At 37.1% G+C, this 27,428-nt stretch overlaps 1 protein-coding gene across 1 annotated transcript in view; it reads right to left on the bottom strand.

Annotated features, from left to right (window-relative positions):
- LOC145675799 (dipeptidase 1-like) overlaps positions 1 to 27,428 on the bottom strand; it is a 993,427-nt gene that overhangs the window by 122,298 nt on the left and 843,701 nt on the right. Inside the window, exon 7 of the mRNA XM_081746502.1 lies at positions 19,008 to 19,080. Coding sequence (XP_081602628.1) covers positions 19,008 to 19,080 — 73 coding nt within the window. The remainder of the gene's footprint in view (positions 1 to 19,007; positions 19,081 to 27,428) is intronic.

Here is a 27,428-nt window from a genome sequence, read left to right as displayed (position 1 = left end):
CGTTTCGGAACGCCAAACTAGTTCGTTCTTTAGTGGCATGGTAACAAGGGTAAAAACGGATAGGAGATAAAAGGTGTAAAACAAGGGACACATACCACTAAATAAATGTAATGTAAAGAATGGATCCTGAAATTTCACGAACAGAGCACAGCGCAAAAGAGTGAGCTGAATCGAACGAAGCGTGATGTCGATTGTTACGTCAATATTGCCAAATTCAAAATATGCATCAAAGGTAGGTAACCAGATTCTATCAATGTTGCTGATATCCAGATTTAAAGATGTTTTATATTTATAAACAAAGAAAGATTCTTTAATTTCCCGTTGTTTCTTTGTTTTTTCTGAACCTATTACATTGTTTTAAATGAAGCGCCAATCCCGACATGCTCTTTTCTTGTGACCATTTCCTTGATATCTGAGCATTTGGGATTAAGATATGAACGCTTATAGCTTGTTCTGAGACATCATGGGCCTTATGCAAAGTTGTTTTGGCGTATGATTAGCGTCATACTAAAGGCCTGACTACTGCAGGAAACATATGTTAGTCGAACTCTTTAGTTACTAATCACACGTCAGAACGACTCTAAATAAGGCCCCATATGTTTAACCCTGTAACTGTAAGAATTTCTAAAAACAAAGACAGTGAACCAAAAATGTAAAATTTACTGTTTCTAGGTATAACCAGCGGCGCAAATCTGTCGTCAACATTGGGCGGAACAAGTAAGATTTTTTTGTTTTGTTTGTTAAGCGATGCTCAAAATATTTATAAAGTTGAAAAAACAATGTTATGGAGGATCAGAGAGTAGAGTTGTCTTCAACATTGGGAGGCGGAAAGATTTTAGGCTTATTCTTTGGGGACATCAATTTCATCTCACTGTCCTTTGTGGCAATCGAACACAAATCATCACATTCCCCCCAAAAAAACATTTCAAATCGGATTATTGGGGGGACCTTCCCCCCAGTTCCAAGATTGAAGGGGGCATGTCCCCCTCATCCCCCGGGATTTGCGCCAGTGGGTATAACTGGGTAAAATTTACTCTTATGTCTGCGAATAACAAACGGTTCTGCGAACTCGAAATATTTTAACAACCGGTTCAAGCGAACCGGTGCGAGCTGGCTGAATAGAACCAGTGAATATATTTATAAGATGCTACGCTACGTAACTATAATTTTTATGAGATTTGTAATGCTTTGTGAATGTATATTTAATTTATTTGTATGTATTCAACTTGGAAACGTATTTTCAGTAATGATTATTCTTCGAGTAGCAACTAATTATTTTACCATAGGCATGGTTACATACGGTACAGGCTATTGCCCTCTTCGGCAAATTTTCTCGGGCCAGTTCTTTTTCTTTCGTATTTTTGTTCACAAATTTCAGAAATGTATTGTACATGAGCATGTGAATATGACATGGGATCTTCGATCTCAAGCCCGAATCAAATTCGGGTTGAACGGTTTATTCCAAAACTCCGGTACACAAGTCTAATTCGATTTGTACGTAATAACCACTAGATTACGTACTGTGTTGCAGTCGGATATCGGTTACGTGAAATACTGACACTCACTCTTTAAGAGAAATCAGAGTACATAAGAGAAACAGTATTTGCCTGACATCTAACGGAGAGTCAACGAAGTTTTAGCAGATTGAGTGTTGTGATTCAGTTTATGCGTTTGATGTAGCACGCTCTATTTGCTGAGAAAGCACACATTTCAACCAGCAGTGTAGCAAAAACTCACCCGCTCTTACACTACTGAATGATATATTTGTGAAACATCTAAGGTCCAAAAATTTATTTGCAAGGATTTCCGAGCGTCTATTAGGTCTAATTTGCTATGAACTTATTCCTCGGATTCTGGAATAAATATAGTCAGATTAGCCTAGGATCGAAAGCACGGGCGCCCATCAGGGGGGAAAGGTGGGGTGCTCGCCCCCATAGAGGAAATTGTACTTCAGAATATCGAAAATCCAATAGAATTTTTACATTAGTTACAGCAAAATTTTGAACTATTTTTGAAACGTCGCTTATACTTGCCCCCCCTTGGAAACCACAACATGGGCGCCCTTGATCGAGTGTTGACATTTGTAAGTATAACTAGAGATCATTAACATTTTATATATGAACTAGCTGAATATATCCATTCTTCGCATGGAGGCAGTATTTGGAAGTCAACGTCTGTGTAAGTTTTACCATTCATTTCTGCGACCGCGAAAACTATGGATCTGACACTAATATCGATCATTTTGGATGATTTTTACATGTCTCAGTATCCCCCCCCCCCCGCTGACTCTCGACCCGTATACAATGGTAGCTGAATTTGCAAATCATCGCTAGTGCAAGTGTCACCATTGATCTCAGCTACCGTGAAAACTATAGATTTCACACTAATATCGGTCATTTTGGATTACTTTTACATGTCTCGGTATTCTCCCCCCCGCGCTGACTCCCGGCCTGCATACAATTGTAGTTGGATTTGCAAATCATCGCTAATGGAAGAGTTACCATTGATCTCAGCGACCGCGAAACCTATGAATTTGTCACTAATATCGGTCATTTTGGATTACTTTTACATGTCTGGGTATCCGCATCCCCCCCCCAGTGACCCCCGGCCTGAATAGGGTGAATTTGTAAGTTAATGCGATCCGAGTGTCACCATTGATTTCAGCGACCGCGAAAACTATGAATTCGACAGCAATATCGTCCATTTTCTATCACTTTTACATGTCCCGGTAAACGTCCCCCTCCCCGAGACCCTTCTGGTTCGAATTAAAAAAAAAAAAACGATTCGTCTTGGTCTGGGGCCTGGACCAAGGTATCCGTGACCAAAATTTGGTAACTCTCAGCCCAGACTCCAGGCGGTCCCGTAAACGCCCCCCTGAGACCCTCCCGTTCGACTTTTAAAAAAAGGGCTTCGTCTTGATCTGGGGCTTGGGCCAAGGTACCTCTGACCAAAATGTGGTAACTCTCGGTCCACTCGTATGGTCCCCAGGCCACACACAGACAGACAAACACACAAACTTTATTTTATTTATATTAGATTTATAATCATTATTTCTCTTTTCCCATTGTTGACAGTGTTTTTTGGATCTATGAATCTCTCATTTCAAGATCAGTTTTCAACGTTTATCAGCCCAGCCCCAAGTGCAAGAAAGGAATGAGTTTCGTTATTTAACTTATTTGAGCTTGGCTGACCTCATCAGCTTGGTGTTATGACCACCCATTGTCTCAAATTTTCTATACCGTATTGACTATTGGTGGCATTTTTATAATAGGCTGGGGCGGCAAAGATGTTAAATACAGCGCTGTACTTGCTACTACAGTACAGCACGCAAAATTCTATGTCCCTAGAATCAATAGAACAGTAAGTCCACAGAAACATTTAGTATACATGCTTACCATTCGAGGGTAAGTCAATAAAAATGTGTGCTCTTATTCTAATCACCTATAGGTTTCATGTACGGCTTTCTGCTCTCGCAGGCCGATAGATGGTACTAATGTCTTTGTTTGTAGTAAGTTTCAGCATTATCACTTCAATTTTATTTGCGTTGTGGCGAAGTAAACATTGCTGTGTCGTCCGTTTCCACCGCAGAAGAACGTTCCGTTACCCCCTTTTTTTGCCTAAGAGTGTACCAGAAGCTGCAATACCTATAAGACTTGAAGCACAATACGGGGGCAATGTTACACTACGGTGGAGTGTTTACCAGCGACTTTAACATTCATAGTGGTCTGCTCTTTCTTCCTCCTTCACGCTTGTTAGATCACTTTTGAACGTTTTAATCTACTGGTAAATACTCCATCGTCGTAAAACATTGTGCCGACGTGCGAAAGTGCCAAAAACATCACGTATTGTGCCGAAAGTCTTATATGAATTTCAACTTCTAATACACCTCCAAAAAAAAAAAAAAAAAAAAAAAAATTACAGAACTTCGTGATTCCATGGTACAAATGGAGAGAGGCGCAGCCATGTTACTTCGGAACAACGCAAACCGAACTGAAGTGCTAATGCTGTAAGCTGCCAAAAGCAAAGACAATTGTACTATCTATTGGCTTGCAAGCGCAGAAAACCGTAGAGTAAACCTACATATGATTAGAACGAAATGACATGAAGTATGTCAGTTTAACGTCCTACGATTATGCCCTGTTGAGTAAGGGTAACGGATGATTAAGGTAAGTGAATGATAATGGCAGAATTGGTGGAATGACAATGTTGGAGGAAACGGCAGTAAACCGAGACGCACACGGACACGATATTATCAATCACAAACATAATTGGCCGGGGATTGAACAAGGGACCCCACGCACCAGAGGTAAGCACTGTACCACTGAGCCACCGTGCCCCTTTGATTAGAAAGAGAACGCACATTATTGTCTTATCATCGTGATACCGGAAATATATTCTCAATGAGCAAAAAATAGTATTTTTTTCTTTTAAGTGGACATACTGACGGAACTTCATGTATGCATAGTTCGAATTTCACGTTAAGCTGTACGTTAACCATCAACGTCTCATTCAGCCTCGCTTCTGAAAGGGATGCTAAAATCAAAACCAAATCAAATCAATTATTAAATGGACACATAGAAAAGAAAATTTAATGGTAAATTCAGCTAAGTGATTCTCATGTCTCATTTAACCACAGCCAATAAACCGAAAGAGTGTTTATATCAAAAATATATTTAAAAACAATAATTATGTCTCAAGAGTGTTCAAGATTAAAAAAAAAATCCAATGAAATATATAGTTTATCAATTTATTTCATTACTAGCTGTAAGGACTAGTCGTTGCTGAGCCCTACTTCAGAACCTCGATAAAATGTGTAAGAATTTGTCGCTGCTGACTCAACTCAGAATCACTATTAAACAACGATAAACAACAATAGATATCGAGAAGTTATTTTCTGCTATCACTTAAGCATGCCAAGAATATATTCAATCTGCATTGTAATCTCTATTAAAATTAGAAGTGGTAGAAATCTATTACTATTAATTAGAGAAAATTCCACACTATACAGACTAAACTTCTTCATGTAGTGTATACGTGACACCGCTACTTGTTTTATTATTTGTGTAAAAGTTACAACGGTGTGTCAAGATAAATGGTCTACTCTGTAACTATTTACACAGTATGTCGGAAAAGTAACGGAACTTTTTCTTTATAGATAACCACTAGCGCCATCTATTGAAGCAACATATCATCGGAAAGCTGAATATCTGCTCAACAAAACGAGACCACAATCATGAACCGATTAGCGGAGTGTCAAGCTATAGCAAGAAACGTGAGTGTATCTGCTGTCACCTCGTCACAAGAACATGATGAATCAAAGAGCCAATATTGTAAATTTTGTTTCAAGTTAGGTAAAACATTTACACAAACATTGGAAATGATGAAACAAGTGTATGGTGATGAGTACTTATCTCGTATATGTGTGTTCGAGTGATATACACGATTCCGGGACGGTCGGGAGTCCTTGGAAGACGACCCAAAGCTAGCCAGACCGAAAAATAAAAATCGCGAAAAGTTGGTGGAACAAATTCGTGAAATGATCGCCAACGATGTGAATTCGACTGTGAGATGGATGGCGGAGGAATTAAATAGACATAAATATGATTCACGAAATTTTGACAAAGGATTTAACGAAACGGATGCACTATGCCACAGAACCCTGCAGTTCGTGACTTTTTGGCTAAAAAAAAAAAAAAAAAAAATCTATGTCCTTGCACATCTTCCGCATTCGCCTGATTTATCGCCGTGTGATCATTTCCTATTTCCAAAATTAAAATTGGGCATGAAAGGAACATTTTATGACAGTGTTGCACACGCTTAGTCTGCCGTGACAAGGGCCATTAAAGCGATTCCGAAAAAGGACATTCAAAACTCTATGCTAGCATTGGTTGAACGTGCCCAGTGCTATATTGATGCAGAAGGGACATATTTTGAATAATAAAAAAAAAAACTACAGTTTGGTAAAATACTTATTTTTAAAATTAAAAAAAAAAGTTCCGTTATTTTTCCAACATACTGTGAAACCAGCAAACTTTACAAAGTGAGCCAGATAATGTCTCCAACATTATATTAAATTAAGTACACAGTGTATATTAAATTAAGTATCTAGTGCAGTAATCTGGATGCTAAGTTTGTGACGTAATAAGTGTCGAACACTCAATTTCTGCATAATATGAAAGGATTTTTTGGGGGGAAATGAAATGAAATCTTTCAGTTTAACAGTTAACGATTGTGCTCTTTAGGCTACGGGAGACGGATGATTAAGGCACATCAAAGATGATGGAAGAACCAGTGGAATGGAAACGTTGGAGGAAACAAGAGCACCCCGAAAAAATCCACGGACACGATGTGGTCCAGCACAAACTTACTTAGCCGAGATCGAACCAGAGATCCCACGTATCAGATGTAAGCGCTCTACCATTCAACCAGCGTTCCCACATGCAAGGAACTTGAAAACAACTACAATTCATTTTAATACGTTTTATCTAGTTCACTCTGTAATTCTTTTTTAGGTTCTTTAAATTATTCATTAAAATTCAAATAAGGCGAGGTGAGACTTAATTAAACAATACAGCGAAAACTCTGTAACTAAACACAACATATTCACGACTTCTTCCATTAGGTCACATCATACAGATGTAATGGCGCCGATAACATAAACCCGTCGCTCTCTATTAAGGCAAATTTAAAATAACAAATGACTTCCTCTCGTTTCGCACTGTAGAATGTGGTGACCTTTCAAAGTAGGAGGACTCAAAATTAAAACCGGACAATTTACCTCTTGTGGTTGCATGAGTGAGATAGAATAATAGGTAGAACATGTTTATGAGACCTGAATCCATATGAAAAAAAAAAAAAAAAAAAAAAAAAAAAAAAAAAAAACTTGGTACCTATTAATGTTTTTGCCTTTAGGGAATCAGAATTAAAACCGGAAGTTTTAGCAGATTTCTACAGCTTCCGTTTCTCTATAGAGAGATAAGGACGGACATATAACCTATTTCTTACGGTACTGAATCTTTATCATACACCGCTTCTAGCTGTTATTATTTTCGCTGTATGGTGAAAAGCGTTGAAACCGGATATTGTAGATTTATACCACTACCGGTATGAACAGAGAATGTGGATAGAAGTAAAGCATAGTCTTGGTACATTATGAATAGAACCTTACCTGTGAAGTCTTGATACAGTGTTGCCAACATTTGCGGATCACTTGGTCTCCAAGGGCATGGATCATTTCAGCATATATGATGTGTTTTGGTATTATTCTGACATTTTCCTTTTGTAAAAATGCTTGAACACTGTGCGTCGTCCGTTATTTTTGTACTTCGGTCATTATATTCTTGTTTGCGGTCTCGTATTTTGGTTTCAATTGGTTCCAGTCGTATACTGTATGTACTGTTCTACATCCAAGATTCATATAGGAATCCATATAGGCCTATCTTCAAGCGTTGGCAACACTGTATCAAGGCTTCATACGTATGGTTTTACTCATAATTAGATTTGCTAGATGTTATAATTTGTGTTCCGTGTTATTTAACAAAACTTCATTTTGTGCTCAATTGGCAACACTGCATTACATATGATGTTATTAAGCATGTCTGTGGGTACAATATTTGCTTACTATACTGTTGTGTAAATGTTATTTTGATTACTTTAATCATCTTGAAGTTCTTTCTGTATCAGCATATCTTTTGCATTTCTATCTTCATATGATTCTAGATCCTTCTTTCCTCTGTATCTCCTGTGTTTCTGGGTGTCGGCCCTTAAAACTTTGGATTTCTCCACTTTTCTTCACTCCTCTATCGATTGTGCATTGTTTGATTGGGCAATGCTACTATCAATATAAGATGTTCCCTTGTCTGAATTCTAATAAGAAAGCCTCATCTCTCTTTCTGTCTCTTACAGTTTTCTTTTTTTTTATCTATGGAAATAAATATTCATAATCGGAAGTGGTAGATTATTACAATTTCCAAATTTAACGCTGGTCATCATAGAGCGAAAATGATAACTGCGAGAAGCGGTGTTTGATAAGGATTCAGTGTCGCAAGAAATAGATAACAGTGAGAAGCGGTGTTTGATAAGGATTCAGTGTCGCAAGAAATAGATAACAGTGAGAAGCGGTGTTTGATAAGGATTCAGTGTCGCAAGAAATAGATAACAGTGAGAAGCGGTGTTTGATAAGGATTCAGTGTCGCAAGAAATAGATAACAGTGAGAAGCGGTGTTTGATAAGGATTCAGTGTCGCAAGAAATAAATAACAGTAAGAAGCAGTGTATGATAAGGAGCAATTCTCTTCGTTTAGTGAAGGTGAACTGAGGTTTTGTGCTCTTAGTTATGAAGTAATGTGTGGTTGAAGTTTTGATGGGACTTTTGGTGAAATCCATTTTCGAATCGCTTCAGTGGTTCAGATGATTGACTGAAAATTTGCTATTTTCAAATTGCTATTTTCAATTAATGGTCGTTATTTTTCAAACAATATTACATTTCCAACAATGTAGTTGGGTGTAATTTAAAATTCAAATTTAAAATTTTATAATAACTATGGAAGATGATCGTGACTCTTCTAATGATACCAGTAACCCTTTCACTGCTATTACTGATGATATCAATAAAGACTGCAGGGCCATTAATGCAAATTTCTCGCATGGAAGCAACGCATCAGGATCAAAATTTAATCAAAGAAATCAAACCCAAAATGATACCGCATTAAATATGAACATTGATTTTTCAAACAGGCCTAACGAGATTACCTGTAAGCTTTGCAACAAATTGTGTGTTAGTTTAAAAGGCCTAGCAATTCACAATAGCAGGTGCCATTATGATATCAATAAAACCAAATCATGCTCGCTTTCACGGAAGTCGCAATCATCCATTGATAATGTCGATCACCCAAGAAAAACTTTGATCTCCAAATGCAATAAGCTTCTAACAAGATTAAAGTCTTCTATTCCAATGTTGCGCAGGGTACCTCGAGGGGCTAGAGCTACAGTGGCAGACTCTCTGTGCGAGGTATTACAACAGATTGTACGTACAAACGACTTAGAAGCTTGGATGGATCTCTTCTTCTTTCCTTACGTTACACTGTGCGTGCCATCAAAAGCTGACAAAGTGAATAATTTAACATCATTGGTTAAACAAAGAGTGCGATGTTGGTCTGATTCTCGTTGCGAAGCCCTTCCTAACCACAGTAAAAAATCCTTCAAAGCTCGACGACCAGTAAATTCCACATTTAACGTTAAGAATGTCGAGAACAAATTAGTAGATGGTGATGTCCGCAACGCAGTACGGCTTCTCATCTCAGAAGATACTATAGCTTCTCCGAATGGATCGGTATTAGAAGCATTAAAAGAGAAACATCCGGCTCACAGCCACCCTTTTGAACCTCCCGATCTCATTGAGCCCAGTATTGTAGTGCCTAGAATATCAGTTGACGAGTTTACGAAGGCACTTAAATCATTTCCTTCCGGGTCATCAGGAGGTATGGACAGTCTCCGTCCTTCAATATTAAAGGACCTCCTACTCTCCCAAGACTGCAAAACTAAAGACCACCTGACTAACGCCATCTGCGATTTTCTCCATCTGATTATTTCCGGTAATGTGCCCACAGAAATTAGACCTATTTTCTTTGGAGCATCACTAATAGCTTTGAGGAAGAAAAGTGGCGGCATTCGTCCTATCGCAATAGGCAATGTGTGGAGGAGATTATCAGCCAAAATCATTTGCCATAGAATTAGAGAACCTCTAACACATTTTCTATCCCCACACCAACTTGGAGTTTGCGTCTCACATGGAGCAGAAGCAGCAGTCCACGCTGCTCGTATGTATTACTCTTTTCCACACTAGCAGGAGAAAGTTTTTCTGAAAATAGACTTCAGAAACGCATTTAACGAGTTGAATCGTGACTCTATGCTCATACAGCTAAAAAAAAAATTTCCATCAATTTATCGATACGTACATCAGTGCTACTCGCAACCGAGCAACTTATACTTAGGAGATGAAATAATCCTCTCTCAGCGTGGCGTACAACAAGGCGACCCTCTTGGCCCTGGTTTGTTCGCACTAACTTTACAATCCATCGTTAATAGTATCAATACAGAACTGAACATATGGTATTTGGATGACGGGACTATAGCTGGAGACAAGGATACAGTACTAGAGACATTAGAAATGATCCGTAGACGGGCTAAGGAGATCGGATTGCAAATGAATTTCTCCAAATGTGAGGTCAGCTTTCTCGGAGTTTCCAATGAGCAGTCTAATAACCTCTTCAAGCTGTTTGACGAAGCCGCGCCTGGGATTCAAAGAATTTCGACAGATGACGCCAGCTTATTAGGAGCAGCATTATCTAATGAGGCAAGACGAACAATATTAAAAGACAAAATTTCTAAATTAGAATTCTTCTTTACACGTCTTTCCTTGATTTCAGCTCACTCTGCCTTTTACCTACTACGTGCCTCATTGTCCATGCCAAGGCTGCTATACTTTCTTCGTTGTGCTCCTTCTTGGCGGGATGCTGATCTACTGGAATGCTATGACAACACCTTGAAAACCGGTCTAGAATCTATCCTGAATTGTTCACTCAACAATAACTCTTGGTTGCAGGCGTCCCTTCCTGTTAACCACGGAGGTCTCGGCATTCGTCGCGCCATGGATCTGGCTATTTCATCCTTCCTGTCTTCATTCTATGGCGCTAAGCCATTAATTGAGACCATTCTCCAACAAGATCTTAGCCTAGTATCGAATTCGGATGTCAACGATAGCATTGCTAAGTGGTCATCTATAGTGGGATCAGATCCACCTGACCTTGATAAGAGAGGACTACAATCCTCTTGGGACGATCCTCTTATAAGTCATCACTTTTCAGCTCTACTTCAGTCATCCGATAACCCAGAAGATAAGGCCAGACTTCTAGCTACATCATCTCCAGAGGCAGGCGCTTGGCTTCATGCTATCCCGTCACCTTCTTTAGGATTACATCTTCCCAATGACAGTTTTCGAATTGCCAGTGCACTGCGTTTGGGAGCAGATGTTTGCGAGCAACACAGATGTCCTGCCTGTAGAAGTGTCGTAGACAAGAAGGGCCTTCATGGACTCTCCTGTGCCAATAGTGCGGGCAGATATTCACGCCACTCCAGCGTCAACGACATTATCATGAGGGCACTAATTTCAGCAGGCGTTTCTTCTATATGTGAACCGTTGGGATGCAGTCGTGCAGACGGCAAGAGGCCAGATGGTATGACCCTAATACCGTGGAAGAAAGGAAAAGCACTTCTATGGGATTTTACTTGTTCCGACACCTTCGCCCCTTCAAATTTACATTCTTCCTCAGCACAAGCTGGCATCGTGGCTGCTCGCCGAGAAACAGAAAAACGCAGGAAGTATAGCAATTTACTCGACAAATATAATTTTGTCGCTATAGCTATTGAATCGGGTGGTTCATGGGGTCTCGAAGGCCTTAACTTTATAAAAGAAGTTGGTCACCGCATTTCTTTATCGTCAGGAGATGCTAGAGCAACCTCTTTTCTACTGCAACGCATCAGCATGGCAGTACAAAGAGGGAACGTTGCATCAGTTTTGGGAACGCTACCCTCTGGTAAGGAACTGGAGGAGATCTTTTGTCTGTAATCTCGGCGAAGGTTTGAGGATGCTGTTGCGAGGCTTATGTTATCAAAATTATATTTGAATTTTAAGTACCTTTCCAATATGTATGTTTGTTTCTTTGTTGAAGTCTATTGTTCTTTTTAGCACCGAGGCTACATGTGACGAAAACCTATAGTAAAATATAGAATCCGAACCACTAAAATACAAATATAATGTTGGAAATGTGCAAAGCTTATTTATTATTGTTATATTTGGTCTAACTTCTATAACGTTCGCTATTTGTTCTTTATACATGTATATTCCAATCTAAATATTATATTTTATAAATTTTAGATCCAATAGACAATAAAATAGTTTAAGGTTTTAATAGAAGAATACGGGTGGAGATGGAACATATCCATCCATGCGATGCTGAATCAGTTAAAAAAAAAAAAAAAAAAAACGCTTCTCACTTTTATTACCGTTTGTTCTATGATGTCCGGAAATTGTTTATTTGTATCGTTTCTAGTTAAAGAGGTGCTTAAGAAAAGAGAAAATCTATTCTTAGGACACTGAATCATTTTTTTTTAAATAATACTTTTCTCGCTATATTTTACCGTTTTTGTCCTGTCAACTGTAGGCAGACAAAGGAACTTAGCCGTTCTTAGGGTTAGGATTAGGAATCGTATGTTGTTCCTGGGCATTAAGTTCGCCACATATGGAGGATGATGTATCTCGGCGATCATACTAACCGTTGAAGTGGGGAAAGAACAAAGGAATGGAAAAAGGAGGAAAGCGGCCTGGAACATTTATGTTAGGTAACATCACGACATTTTCCTAGTGTAAATGAGAAAAGTCCAGGAAAAACCTCACCTAAGATAGCTGACCTTAAAAAGCTTTTATATTTTTGCGAGCGAGTTTCCTCACCCGGAATCGAACCCAGGACTGCTCGCATGAAATGCATGATAGTTAGGGACTTCGCTATGTGAGGTCATGTATAATTGATGATTTCCCATTCTTATGTACTCTTGCCCATACTTAGCATAGTTTGGAAGTCTGGAAGAGAAAAAAAATTGCAACGTGGTAAGAAAACTGCTATTTCAGTAATATTATCTTATGCCACTGCAAGCAAGGAGGCCTTCCCAGTCAAATACTCTTAGAGCCATCGATTTTACATACATTGTTTACTTAATTTCTGTTTCATGTTTAGTGTAAACAATCAATATCTACATATAAACTCATTGTAGAGCTGAAAGTGTCAGTGAGTACATAGTTCCATTAATCTGCAACCAGCTAAGTCTTTCACGAATGATATATATACACATTCACACGTGGCTCTAAGCAATAACCATAGTAATAACGCCATGTGACCGTTCAAAGTTTACAATTCGTAATTATTTCAAGCCTTGTTAATTACACGCGTGTACATGCACATTAATATCGATTGGATAGCGCCAATACTCGGGATTTGACTATTAGTGGTAGGATTAACTAAAAATGAAAGTTCAGCAAAATCAAAACGACAAATAAAAGAAAAAGTGATAATAGGAGGATGGAGTTTGTTCCTGCATCAAAAATACGAGTAATTATTTTTGGCATTAGCACAATTCATAAGCACTAGCTTTGTTTGTATATATAATCCCCCTGAGACATGTTACGTGGAACTGTGTATAACGTATCTGAAAACATATGTGTTTTCCATTTAAGAATCCCTCTCATTAACAAACATGGAAGGAATGGTTGCTACTGGATTTGTTGGAATGAACAAACCATCGTAAAATATCTGTTAGGTATATGAATTTCATTTGACACAAGGAATACAATTTTTAAAGAAATAATGAAATAAGTTTCTAAAAATTTTAGAGCTCTTACAAAACTGTCTAAAAATTAATATTTTTACTCTTAGATATGTCTATGGGAGGCACAATGATTCAGTGGTATACCCAGTAGCATCATTTCTGATTTTGCCAGGGGGTGGGGACAAGATAGGGTCGCCTCCGAGTACAGTACTTGTTCCTACACAGTAAAAAAAAAAAAAATGGTTGTGTTAATTCAACTCAATTTTAATGCAGGGCAGTAGTTCCAGCGTGACTACTACTATGCGGTGTTAGTTCAACACAGACCACGCGGTGTTGGTGTTTAACACAGGGTGTGTGTTACGTCTTTAACACACCCTGAATCGGTGTTGAGCGGTGTTAAATTCGGATCTGTGTTAGTATTTTCGGTGTTGATTCTACACCATGTCAGGTTCGATAGTGTCGAGAAAAGTGTTGAATGTTACTTGTGGCAGTGTTGCACCAACACGAAGAAAGTAACACAGTGTGTAGTGTGTTAATCATTTTGTGTTAATATTTCACTATGTCAAGTATCAATATAACACAGTCCCTGTGTTACTTCAACATCATTTTTTATTATTTCAACACACAATCTGTGCCATCATTTGAGGTCAAAGCCGTATAAGTAACACCGTTTTGGTGTTAATTCAACATTTCCTGTACTAAAATTCAAGGTCAGGCCACTAGATTAACATCTAGTGTTAGTTTTTGGTGTTAATTCGACCACACTTTTATGTTACTACGACGCCTATTTCACACCATCAACTCCGTGTGTGGTGTTGATGTAACCATTTTTCTGTGTTGGAAAACCATGTGGTGTGCATGCTTACGCTTACCGAAGATTCCAATTTTAAAATAAGAATAGTAAACTACAGAAAACTTCATTTAGAAAATCTTCATAAACTTTTTTGTCGTTCTCCCCAACACTTATTGTGAAGTATTTCTTGATGGTTCGAAACACAACCTTCATCAACAACTTGTTCAAGAATGATAGGAAACTCTTACCTATATCCTTATAATTTGTTTGTCTATTAATCGTGATTCTACTGGTTTTCCGCCATTTTTGAAGCACAGTCCCCGTTGCTGACTAGTGAGCTTCAGTGCAGTGCAGAAGTGACACAGTAATACGATGTTGTTTCTCGCTGTTGACATATTTCTTGAGGAACATTATGTAAAACAATTGAAAACACATCGCGCAATTTGCATGTTGAAATTTTGCGTATACCTGGATTTGTTTAAGTATTTCTTTCTACTGTGTTTGTCTGTTGCTTCAATTTATAAGCCTTATAATTAGATGCCCAACATATTTGGCAATCACGCAGAAAACAACATCGAAGATTCTACATTTGTGTTAATTTAACACACAGGCTGTGTGTCATTTCAACTGCCGGCATTTGACACACAACTCCAAATGGAGAGTGAGTTGTTCTAATCACCTATTTGTGTTATATTTTAACACAATCGTGTTAACACATAAGCATGCCGTTGAAATAACACAACGATTTTTAACAGTGTACTGTGAAAAATTCTTTGATTCCATCTTAAGGCATGAATTTACGGCAGAGAATCATATCTGTGAGTTTTCTCTTTGTCTGAAATAGTGATATATAATCCTTCTTGTTGGTATAATGATACCCATTTTATTTTCTATGTTAGGGGTAATCGAAATGAAATAGTAGTGTGTTAATTTTCAGATTGCAAATATTAGAGTAAAAGAAATACTTGTATTTATTAAATAGAACTTCCAACCAGGAATAAAAGTGAGGAGAAACGTGGCAGGACGTCGTTCCTCTACTTCCGAAAATACTTCCTCCACTTACTAGAAATTACAATGGGCAAAGATAGGCATGGGGGAACGGAGTGACGTCATACGCCCCTCTACCTTTTCAGATCCACTTTTACCCCTGCTTCCAACCAATGCAATTAAGAAAGGATAGATAACGGAATTACGTTAAAATGATTGTTAAATACTACTAAGTAAGGTGACTCGGGGAAATAACGCTAATCGAGGAAATAACGCCAGGTGGCTATTTCTCAGACAAGTTCAAATTAATTCTGTTGGTGACATATGCAGCATATGCATTAAATCTAGCAACTAAGCCACGTGACGGATTTACGTTAGTTGTGGGTCATCCCTCTGTGTGTCATTGCGATTTAAGTGTTGAAAATGACTTTCCAGAAGTTTCCATCTAAAATTAAGGAGATAGGTCCTTAATGTTGTAAATATTTTGTATTAGTTTTGTAAGGTGTAAACATTTTGTATGAGTTTTGTACTTGGGTACATATGTTTTCCAAACATACTACTAGCAAGCACTTTTTATTTTGAACTCTAATAAAACGCATTCGAAAAGAGAAACGTGTTTATTAAGAGTAATATCGCAAACTACAATTTAGGCTAACAACGCCAAATTTTCTATCTTGCTCTTCGTTAGAAGAAGATATTTTGAACAGTAACACTTAGGGCCTTATGCAGAGTCTTTTGAAGCATGATTAGTGCCATACTAAAGAGTTCCACTAACACATGTTTCCTTCAGTAGTCAGGCCTTTAATATGACGCTAATTATACGGCAAAACGACTCTGCATAAGCCACTTACTGTTTTGCTTCCGATTTGTACTTTAGATGCCACGTAACTATCAGAAAAGAAATCCATCTATACACAATGGTCCAAGGGTATACTTGAAACAGCATTCAATTCATACATGAAGGCAAAATGGTGCTACAAAACTTTTTAATACACCAAGAAGAACACTAAAGGCCTTATTCAGAGTGGTTTCGACGCATGATTAGCGTCATACTAAAGGCCTGACTACTGCAGGAACCATATGTTAGTCGAACTCTTGAGTATGTCACTAATCACGCGTCAGAACGACTCTGCACAAGGCCCTAAGAGTTTGTTAAGGGTAGAACAACGTCAAAAATAGGAAGAAAATGTATTTCATCTCCTGAACTTGAGAATTTATTATGTGAAAGAATAATAAGGTTATGTAATGAGGGCTATCCGTTGACATCAAAAGTGATTAGAAGTAATGCTTACATTTTTTTTATGGACAAAATCAAGTTAAAACAGGTTCAGTCAATAAATAAATAAATAAATAAATAAATAAATAAATAAATAAATAAAAATGAAAAACTAAAATCACCTGACAGTATTATTGGTTGCAGCTGTTCTTATCTCGCCTTTCAGAAATTGCAAGACTCAAGTGTCGGAAATTAAATCCAGGAAGGGCTTTGAAATTGAACCATACTGTTATCGGGAATTATTTTCGGAAACTTGAGAAAGTTTTGGCAGATATAGATGTAAAGAATAAACCAGAGTTAATTTATAATATAAATGAAAAAGATGTCATTTGTGTTTGCATGAAGAAACATACGTGAACACAAGGAAAGGGTCAAAAACTGTGTTTGATAGAGCAAGAACATGCTGAAGGTATCGCTGTGGCTTTTGGGAACGCGCTCGGAGGCATTATTCCACCCATGATATTATTCGAAGGTGCCCGAATGAAGAATGAATGGTTGGATAGTTTCCCTCTTGTAAAGAAAATCCTAGTTATTTAGTGTTTAAAGTAAGAGCGGAACTACTAATCGGGTTTATATAGTCAATCACTTTTAATGGGAATCGAATTCATTACCATGCGCACACAAACATGGGTGCTAGCTAGAGTACGTTTGTTTTATCTTGGCACACTTCCCGCCTAAAGGATGGATCTATCTGCAACGCGTTCTTGCCACGCTGCAGTTAAGTTGCGAGTTACAGCAAAACGCCACACCACTCACAAATCATTGTAACACACTTGTTTGCATGTGTCAACTAAGCATTTCAAATACCCGTCAAATAGCAATGACCTCATTTGATGGGCTGGCTGACGTCACCTACACGACAAAGCCAATTAGACGTCTATTGGACTAAACCGTTCACGTGAGTGCTATCAGAAAGTATTTTAAAAGCCAACCAAGTGTACTGGCGGGAAGCGTGCCAAGATAAAACAAACTTACTCTAGTCGACCACAAGCAGTCACACGTGTAGCATGGGTCTATCTCCAGTAACAATAAGTTAGTGTACCAAGTGTAACATGGATTACTTCCTGAAATAATATGAAAGTAGTTGGTATACCAACTGCAGCATAGGCCTACCACTTATTATAATACGAAGTTGGTTGATTGATTTCAGGTCTTAGCGTCCCTTTTCAACATAAAGGCTACATGAAATGTGCAACGGGATCAGAACCGCGTCGAGAATTAATCCGTGCATACTGTTTCGAAGTCGCGCATACTAATCATACGGGTCACAGAAGAACTAATGATATTGGTTCACCTCACAAACACCGTGTGCGACTGTGTGTGGGTTTTATCAGGGTTTCTCCGTATCTTCCCATTTTCTTCATTCCACTATTTCGTTCATTAATATCATTATCGTTTTCCTTAACATAATAGTCGGACGTTAAAATAAGAAAAAGCAGAAGTTGATTCATAACATATGAAAAAGATGTTTCTACGATTTGTACAGTAGCATAAGCTCAGTTTCATCAGGAATATGTAGACATTACTAACCTAACCTGATTTCATCTTCATTATGACGTAACCTATCTAAAATACCTAAAATTTTCCATACAATCTCACAACCTAAGCTAACTTGTACATCTGAAGCCAAATACTTCTGAAGGAGATAGATTCATACTATACTTGTATTGTATTTCCTGTGCTACACATCGCTGTTATTTAGGATGCAGTGGAGCACATTTGTCAGTGAAGGTTGTAACTTACAAAAAAAAAAAAAAAAAAAAAAAAAAAAAAAGTTGAGCAAACTGAAACATTGTAAACTAGGTCTGTACTTAAATGCAGCATATGCAGCTGACTTATAAATTAAATCATTTATAGTTTGGTTAGTACTATATTCAAGGTAAAACAAATTTGAGCAAATGTACAACTAAATTTTGCAGCATCTGATACTTTTCTTCCTTTTTCACAAAGAAACTTGCGAATCTTATAAAGTACCGCATAATAAAACCACACACAAAGTTGAAAGAAGTTTCCCAGCTTTCTCATTATCAACAAGACAGTAACATTCTGTAAATATGCCCCTTGAGTAAAACAAGTAAGACCAAAGCGCACACATGCTCAGTGTAGACTTCTGCCTGAAAACAAATACAGCTTTGAATATTACAAAAGTTATTTTCAGTGGTGGACATATTGTAATACATTGGCCGAAGAAGAGGAACAATTTCCTCAAGGGAAGTATTTCCGTATAATAATCTTTCAAATTATGTATAAGATTACGTATATTGGCTAATCAGTAGGTGTTAAGCGGTCCAATCTGTACTCTTCAAAACTACCACTTTGTTTGCTGGAGTCGTTTATGCATTATGCATAATAAGACTACGTAAGAAATGTATAGAATATTAGATGTACTAGTACCATCTGAGGCTAAGATCTTCTGCTAAATATTTCGATTTGTATTCCCTTGAATGTCTCTGAAAGATGGGCTATAGGAGGAGAGAAAAACTTATTAAAAATACAGTTTTAGAATATTTCAAGAAAACGGCAAAACACGCATAAGAAATTGAAATAATAATAATAATAAAATGTTACTTACCTTTCCGAACTCCGACAGACCCGTGTGCGTTGGTTCGTCAGTGGAGTATGATTCCGGTACGGAACAGTCTGCCCTAGCGAAAGGGGGAAGAAACTAAATCCAAGGTTCACTATAACGGTTATAACAATAACCATAATAACTATATACTACTAATAATAGCAATAACCCTTTCTTATAATAATCATAATCTTAGCTACATTGTCCATAAAAACACTGTGACACAATTGGAAGAAATAAAACACAAGACTTGTAATAAACCTACAGAAATCAGTCATTCTGGACACCTTTGTTAATTAAGCTGCACTTACTGTAGTCGGCCGCTAGTTATTACTTTTAACACCGCTTTAGATCCAGAAATAATTATCCTAATCATACAATTAACAATAATTTAAAACTTTATATTTTTTATGGTTATATAATGTGAAGAACATTCAAAGAAGTGTCATTCCACAATGAAATTATCATCATTGCTGGCAAATTGTAGCAAACTTCGAAGATTCCATGTGCCACGCTATTCGCAATTGTATACAGTACCTCTTCTATATACTAGTATTGTAAGTTTATTTTTCCTATCCCTATAATACCTTCTACTGTATCTTCAATCATAACAATAAGAAGACAATTTCGTCTCGAATAATGCCTGGGCAATTTCTTTTCCTATTTTGTTCTTAACTATTTCTAGTACTGTTCGATTTTCCTTAACTTTTTTTTTTTAAAAAAAAAAAACATACTAACTATTATTAGTTTACCGTACCATCTTTTGTCCAATTTTCTTTATATTTTAACAGCTTTTACTTATTTTATCGCCCATTGTAATGTTCATATATCTTCGGCGTAAAAGTACAATAGCTCTCTGGTGTGTGGGCTCCTTGGTTCGATCCCACCTCACACCAAATGAGCTTTGTGGTGGACAAACGCTGTGTGCGTGGGTTTTCTCGGAGTTTTCCCATTCCCTTCTACTTTCTTCATTCCACCATTTTATTCATTTCTCATCACCGTCTCCTTTAGGTTAGTCGACATAACCGTTGGATGTTAAGATTTCATTTCAAAAAAGTAGACTACTATTGCTACTCTTAAAAGTTTTTTTTTATTTATATCTCGAGTTTTTGCTTTTTGCTCGCATTTCCGTTTTTCTAATAATGCTGCTAAACGTTTAAAAAAAGTAAATGTTAAACCATTTTTCTTCTTCGTTATTAGGAGGTCCGTAGTTCGAATCTTGCACCCGATCACTGTGGCTGAAAATTATGGCCTCTCAGTCTCACCAATTTAATACGGGTTGTTCACTTTAAATAAAAGAGTTTGACTGACTTTATTCCAATATTCCACTCTATAATTACTACTAAATGTCTTTAATTTTACGAAAAAAAACCGGAAGGAGTTGGTACTTTGTTAATTATTCCAGTCCTTATAAATTACGTCAGATAATGATCTGATATATACGGATACACTTCCTCCAATTAGCCTCATAGCTTTTGTTTGTAACATTGAATAATGTATATAACAGTATAATTTACAAATGTGAATATTAACTTCATTCTGATGAGAATATATTAACAAATTAAAACTCATTTATTGCTGGTTCCTGGATTTGAGGTCTCCCAATTATCAGTATACAATCGCTAATTTATTTTCCCTAATTACGAATTATGAAACCTATATGGAATGGAGGGGGGCGAGAGCGATTCAGTCTAGAAAACAAACCAAAATAACGTGAAAATATACACCCACCGATTGCAGCGAGAGAGTGTATTATACAAACACACTCAATGCTGGATGTTTATCAATTTATATACTGTGGAAGAACAGATTTAATGTATCTCATCATTATTGTAAGTGTTCTGTTACAAATTGGCAGGAGGTTTGCTTTAATTTTAGAAACGTCTGCGCACTACACTTATCAGCTAACTTTATCTTCATGTAGCAATTACTGTAGATCTACTCATTGTCAGGGGTAAAATTGGATCTCAAAAGGTAGGGGGACGGTAGGTAGAGGCATAACATCACGCCGTTCCTCCTGTCTATCTTTGCCCATTGTATTTTTTTTTTTTTTAGGAACTAGGGAGACGCCGGACATATTTTTTCGATGTGGGAGGACGGCGTCTCTCCGCGTTCCCTCTCACTTTTACCCCCTGGTTATTGTAATATACGCCACTATTGTAGCATCTTGTTCCCTTATTTTTCACTTTTGACACGCTACAATCTTTAGGCAACGTTTTCAAGTATTCGTTGTAACACTCCATCAATTCTAGCCTTTTCTCCTCTTTCTTCTTTGCCCTTCCAAGCACAATAATCCTCAGCTAACTTCGTCTTGACATAGTAAGTATTTGTAATATAGTCTACGAATTGTAGCGTTCTCTTCACTTTCTTCTTTCCCCTTCCTCATACAATAATATTCATTTCTTCTTCTTCTTCTTCTTCTTGACGTAGCAAGTATTTGTTGTAATATACCCCATTTCTTTTTTGCTCTTCGAGCACTAAAATCCTCAGCTAACTCCTGCGACTCGGCACAGCAATGGGGATTTCCACTAAAATACAGATTTAATATTTAAATTGAAAAATAAATGTAAAACATTGATATAAAGTATTCCTCAAAATATTTCTTCAAACACTTTTCAATACTTGGAAAATACCAAGGAAATGAGTACTGTCCGAATTCTATCTTTTTCTCTTAACAAAAGCAATTTTATTGATCCATCTCATAGGTGTCTCTGCCTTTACCCAGCATAGATAATGTGCGAAACTGCACAATTGTATCTTTATATGATATTGAAGAGAATGGATATCTTATCTAGTTAGGAAAGAAGGGTTTCTGAAAACTGATCCATCGTAATATCGGTTATTGCGGAGCTTAAATAAATGGAGAAAATACGAAAGAGTACTAAAGCAGATGTATTATGTTCCTTATTCACAATATGAATCTCTCATAATCATAATGAACTGAATTGAAAGACGAAGAGTTAAGTCCTCATCTATGGTCTAGTGGCTAGCGCGTTGCCTTTTGTGCACGTGGTCCGCTAAAGAGCAGAATCGTGGGACGTTAAACTAATTTCATTTCGTATTTTTACGAAGACATAAGTGAACTGGCTACAAATGTGTAGAAATTGTTCAAGACTACCTCGTTTTTACTGCGCGGAGTTTTAAGGACTTTTCAAAGTCCATTTGTTTCATTAATATTGCATATATAAAAGAAATAAATATATACTTGCTTATATTCCGCAGACTGTTTGAAATTAAAATAAACCAAAAGTAGTGGAAACCCCCTCTATCAGTTGTAATATATACGTATTCTCTCTCTTCATTTCTTTTCACCATATCTATCACGCTTCTTAGGATAGATTTCTTGTAAGAAAGTTTTTCAACCAGTTTAAGTTCCTCCGACGTAAGGAAACGGGCCTCGCAATTGTGCGGGGCGTACCTGCTCTAACGCACTAGAAATGTTTTGTCTCAAATCTTTATGTTAATTTTATTAGTGACACACAATGACAAGACACATACAGTGGTTTGTGACACATCCTGCTTTCTAGCTCAGTTTGTTGAATTTCTTGGACTTCTTTTAAATGCAGCATGGATCCTATCTACTGTCTCCCTTGATGTTTCTGGAAGGCCAGGACTTTTCATAGAGCACAAACATCCGGTATATTCAAACTTATGCAGCCAGTGAAATGTAGTTCCTATGCTGTACTTGTTTCTTTGCACTGTTACGACAGAGTTTGTTCCCGAAAATTTCATCATACAGTACGTACATCCTACCTCGATGGTCACCATTGACATTATTAACTGTTTACACAACAACTAGCACATCCGGTGGCTTTGATGTAAACTACAAACACAGACTATAAAACTTACAATCTCCTTTTCTTCTTTCCGACCAATTTTGCTTTTGTATGTTGTTTCAGCCAGGGGTAAAAGTGGATCTGAAAAGGTAGGGGGAACGGTAGATTGCGGCATGACGTCCCGCCGTCCCGCTGCCTATCTTTGCCCATTGTAATTTTTTTTAGGAACTGGAGGACGTCGTACATATTCTTTGGAGGTGCGGGATGGCGTCCTTCCGCGTTCACCTTCACTTTTACCCTTGATCTCAGCACAAAATAAATAATTAGCTACGCTTTAGTTTCGCACAATTCTTTCTGAATACCCCAATGTTGTATTTAAAAAATCAACATTGTAATTTGGGAACAACATCTATTGTTTTTTATTTGTGTACCGTACATATATTAACACACAAAACAGACACGTACGCACGATTTTATTTTGGGAGAGGTGTAAGGCTTTTACGGGATCCAAATTCAATATGAAAATAAATTTTACTGAAATTTGTAAAATCATTTCTCAAATTAAAATAAAATTACAGAAAAGTTGGGATTTCGGGGGAACCCAAACTACTAGGATCTATTCCTTGCGTATGTTCCTGATCAAAAACATTTAAAATTCAACAAATTTTTTGCCTTTGGAATAATACAAAATCATTATGATTGTTTAAAATTTCGTAGCAGCACAAGAAAATTCACTTCATAATGTGAATATTTGTACGTCTGCTCCATAATTAGTGTCTCAAATGTTTATTTTGTTCGATAAGAATTATTCGTATACTGTACGTAAAATCAAACAACATCAATCTGTTCTCACAACAAAAGCTGAGCCATTAGATTACCGCATTTAATGCCCCTTGAATTCAAATAGTAGACACGTTCTCTAAAGGTAAAACTTTCTGTGGATAAGAAGACCACTGATTACTTAACATTAGGTTGAATGAAAAAGCAAACTAAGCCTTGCAACTATGCACATTACTAAACATTGTATGAACGTACAGTTTTCTAGAGACGATGGTGTTGATAGACAATTGCATTTCAAGCTACAATAACATTGTTCCGGCAACGAGGGGCTTTTGTTGTATACACACAATACCTCCAGCAGAGAGAGGTAGAACTACATGATCGTCTAATAACATTCCGCTGAACACTTTTCCTTGTAAGTACTGTTTGAACAGCGATATAGGCGAGATGCCATCCCCCAATGCATTGCCAAACAGGTATAGCCGAGCAGATATAACGTTATGTAGCAATATGAAAGCAATTTGAGGCCATATAGGTTATGGCAGATATAATCACAAACAAAGCACCTATCTCACTTTGGAAAATATTCCAGAATGTAGGGAACAGAGTGAAAAGGAATTTGGGATTAAGTATGACGTACGTGTGGTTGATGATGGAATTTTTCATATTGGAGATACAGACTAAATAAATAAATTGTTGTATGTTGAAACGTGACACATTATTCATGAGCATTTCGGAGGTTAGTTTCTTTTAAAATACAGTACACACAATCCTGGGCGTTTATATGGAGGGGGTAAGGGGACAATTGTGCCCCTTGACACTTCAGAACTTGCTACTTAGAAAAATAAGTAGCAGTATTATAGTATACACCACACTAAAAAGTTTGGTTTGGATTTTGGTATACTAAACCCTTTAATTAGCTAAATTTTACCAAGCTTAGGCTTAAATCATGAAATTTTACCTCACATTAAAATTAAGTATATACTTTAAGCTCAACGAATATTTGAAAATTGAAAATATTTAAGTCTTGAGATTCCTACTGTAGAAAGCCTTTTTGTTCATTTTAGCATTGTACTAGCATCAATTACCCGCTCCACCGAGTTAAATTAAGAAAAAGTAGTAACATGTTCCGTTAGTTGGTCACTTTTTATTATTACTAAAATGTTGTTTGATATCGTTCATTTTCAATAATTTTCATATACCCCTTCCCTCCCCATATTGCGGGGCACGGCATCGGAAGTGCCACTGATCATCTCAGTAACCCCCAAAACTATGAATTCCATATTGATATTGGTCATTTTGATCATATATATATATATATATATATATATCCCTTCCCCAAATTGCGAGTCTGAATTTGGATTTAAACGGCATCATGTGTCACTGTTCATCTCAGCGACATGGAAATCTATAGATTCGGTATTAATATCGGTCATTTTAGATCATTTTATATGTATCTCTCCTCCCGCTCTCCCAAGCTGCAGGGCTGAATTTGGATTAAACAGCATCGAAAGTGTCACTATTCATCTCAGTAACCCCCAAAATCTAAAGATTCGGCATTAATATCGGTCATTTTCGATCATTTTTAAATGCCTCTCCTCCTCCCCCTCCCTTAAGTTACACCATCAAAGTGATATGACAAAAAACATCTCAGGTTCGAACTTCACAGAGCCGTACGCAGGGGGTGAGTTCTGGGGCCCGGACCCTCCCTGAAATCTTGACTTTTCTGTAAATTTAGTCTAATTTTAGGGGGCGATTTTACAAGTTTTAATATAATTTAAACCCCACCCAAAAAGCTTTGAACCCCTCCTGAAATAAATTTTTGCGTACTTCTAGGTTGAAAATTTGAGTGAGATCGGTTTGGTGGTTCAGAAGTTATTAAGTTGTATTTATTTTTATGTATCTCCCGCTCCCATTCCCCAACCCTAAGTTTTACAGTCAAAGTGAAATTTAAAAAAAAAAAAGATTCAGGCCCGAACCTCATCTATGTAAAAATTTGATCAAGAATGACCGTTTGGTTCAAGAGTTATTAAGTTTTATTTATTTTTTAAACTCCTCCCTCCCCTTCTTCTAAGATCTATCGTCACAGTAAATAGATAAACACAATTCTAAGCCTGAACCTCATGTGTGTTAAAAATTTCATCGACATCGGTCGGGTGGTTCTATTTATTTATTTTTATTTTTATAAATTTTATTTATTTTAATATTTCTTTCACGTCCTCTCTCCCTCCCGTAAGTTCTATTGCCAAAGTGATATGATAAAAACAACCCCAGTTGAAAAATGAAATTTTTGAGCTTTACATCTCACGGTTATGCCGGTTAGGCTAAAGGAGACGGTGATGATTAGTAATAAATGAAATAGTGGAATGAAGAAAGTGGGAGGAAACGGGAGAACTCCGAGGAAACCCACGTACACGGTGTTTGTCCACCACAAAGTTCACTTGACGGAGGCTGGGATGGAATCCGTGACCCCAAGCACCAGAGGTGAACGCTCTACCACTGAGCCACCGCGGCCCCAACGCCAGGTTTGAACCTCATATATGTTGAAAATTTGATTAAGATCGGTCGGGTGGTTTAAGCGTGATAATGTCACAAAGACAGTTAAATATATAGCTATATATATATACACATATATAAAGTTTCCACACTCGAACCTCATCTATGTTGAAAATTTGATCGAGATCGGTCGGGTGGTTCAAGAGTTATTAACTCTCAGACATAAATCACTTATATACATATATTTGTATATCTCATCCTTCTTCCCCTCCCCTACGTTTCTCCGTCAAGATGAAATAATAAAACATCCCAGGCACGAACTTAATCTATGTTCAAAAATTTAATAGAGATTACTCGTTTGGTTCAAGAGTTATTAAATTTTATTTATTTTTTATTATTCCCTCGCCTCTCCCATAAGTTCTACCGTCAGAATGAAATGATAAGAAAAACTTCTAAGCCCTAACTTCATGAATGTTGAAAATTTGATCGAGATCGGTCGGCTGGTTTAAGAGATTAACAGTCACAAAAATAGTCACTTTCAATTTTATAATATAGAATATTCAACGGACATATTAGTATTTTGTATCCTGAACATGATACTAACCCGCTAATCTCAATGGCATTGCAGGTAGTCTATGAAACCAGGATGAAATACATAATTACTCCAATAGCAATACGTAGGAAATTGATTTTCAGGGACGGAGGAATTGAAAAGATCAAAGAAACTGGATCCTTGGAGTATTTGTTGAAAAAAAAAAGCTCAAAAGTTGAAGCTCAAACACATTTAAGCTCAAAAGTATTTTGAACCTCAGAAGTGTTTTACTTTTTAACCTTAAAAATTCTAATCTCAGCCCATATTGTATGTATGGGATATGGATTGCCACCATTAAAATCTCTATTACAAGTGAAGAGACTGATTTAATTAACGAACTCGGCCGAGGTAATCGTTGCAGCTGTCTACTGCAGAAAAAAAAAAGAATTAAAAAATTAATTCCGAAAATTAGCTTTAGTTCAGGAGATCGTGTCGTGATTCTAACAAAACTGTATTTTGATACCCGCCATTTATGGTTTGAAGAAGTTTCTAAATTGAAAATTTCGGTACAAGAAAGAGACAGCTCTAATTGTACATTTGGTTCAGGAATTGAAAAAAAAAGTTGAAACTGAACTTATTTCATTTTAGCCTCCAAAAGTTTTGTAAAGAGAGGTGCTATTATAGGGGTAAAACCTTTCTTTACAAAAAATTTGGAGGCTAAAGTACAAAGATTGAATTTTTAAATGTTTTCTTCTTTCAATCCTGAACCAAATGTACAATTTGAGTTTTCCCCTTTTTGCACCGAGGTCTTCGACTTGTATTGTGTTTCCTTTCGGTAAG

The sequence above is a fragment of the Thermobia domestica genome, chromosome 18 (assembly GCF_964235325.1).
Source record: "Thermobia domestica chromosome 18, izTheDome1.hap1.1, whole genome shotgun sequence".
NCBI lineage: Eukaryota > Metazoa > Arthropoda > Insecta > Zygentoma > Lepismatidae > Thermobia > Thermobia domestica.
Note: the sequence above shows the minus strand (reverse complement) of the source record. Positions and strands in the feature narration are given on the sequence as shown.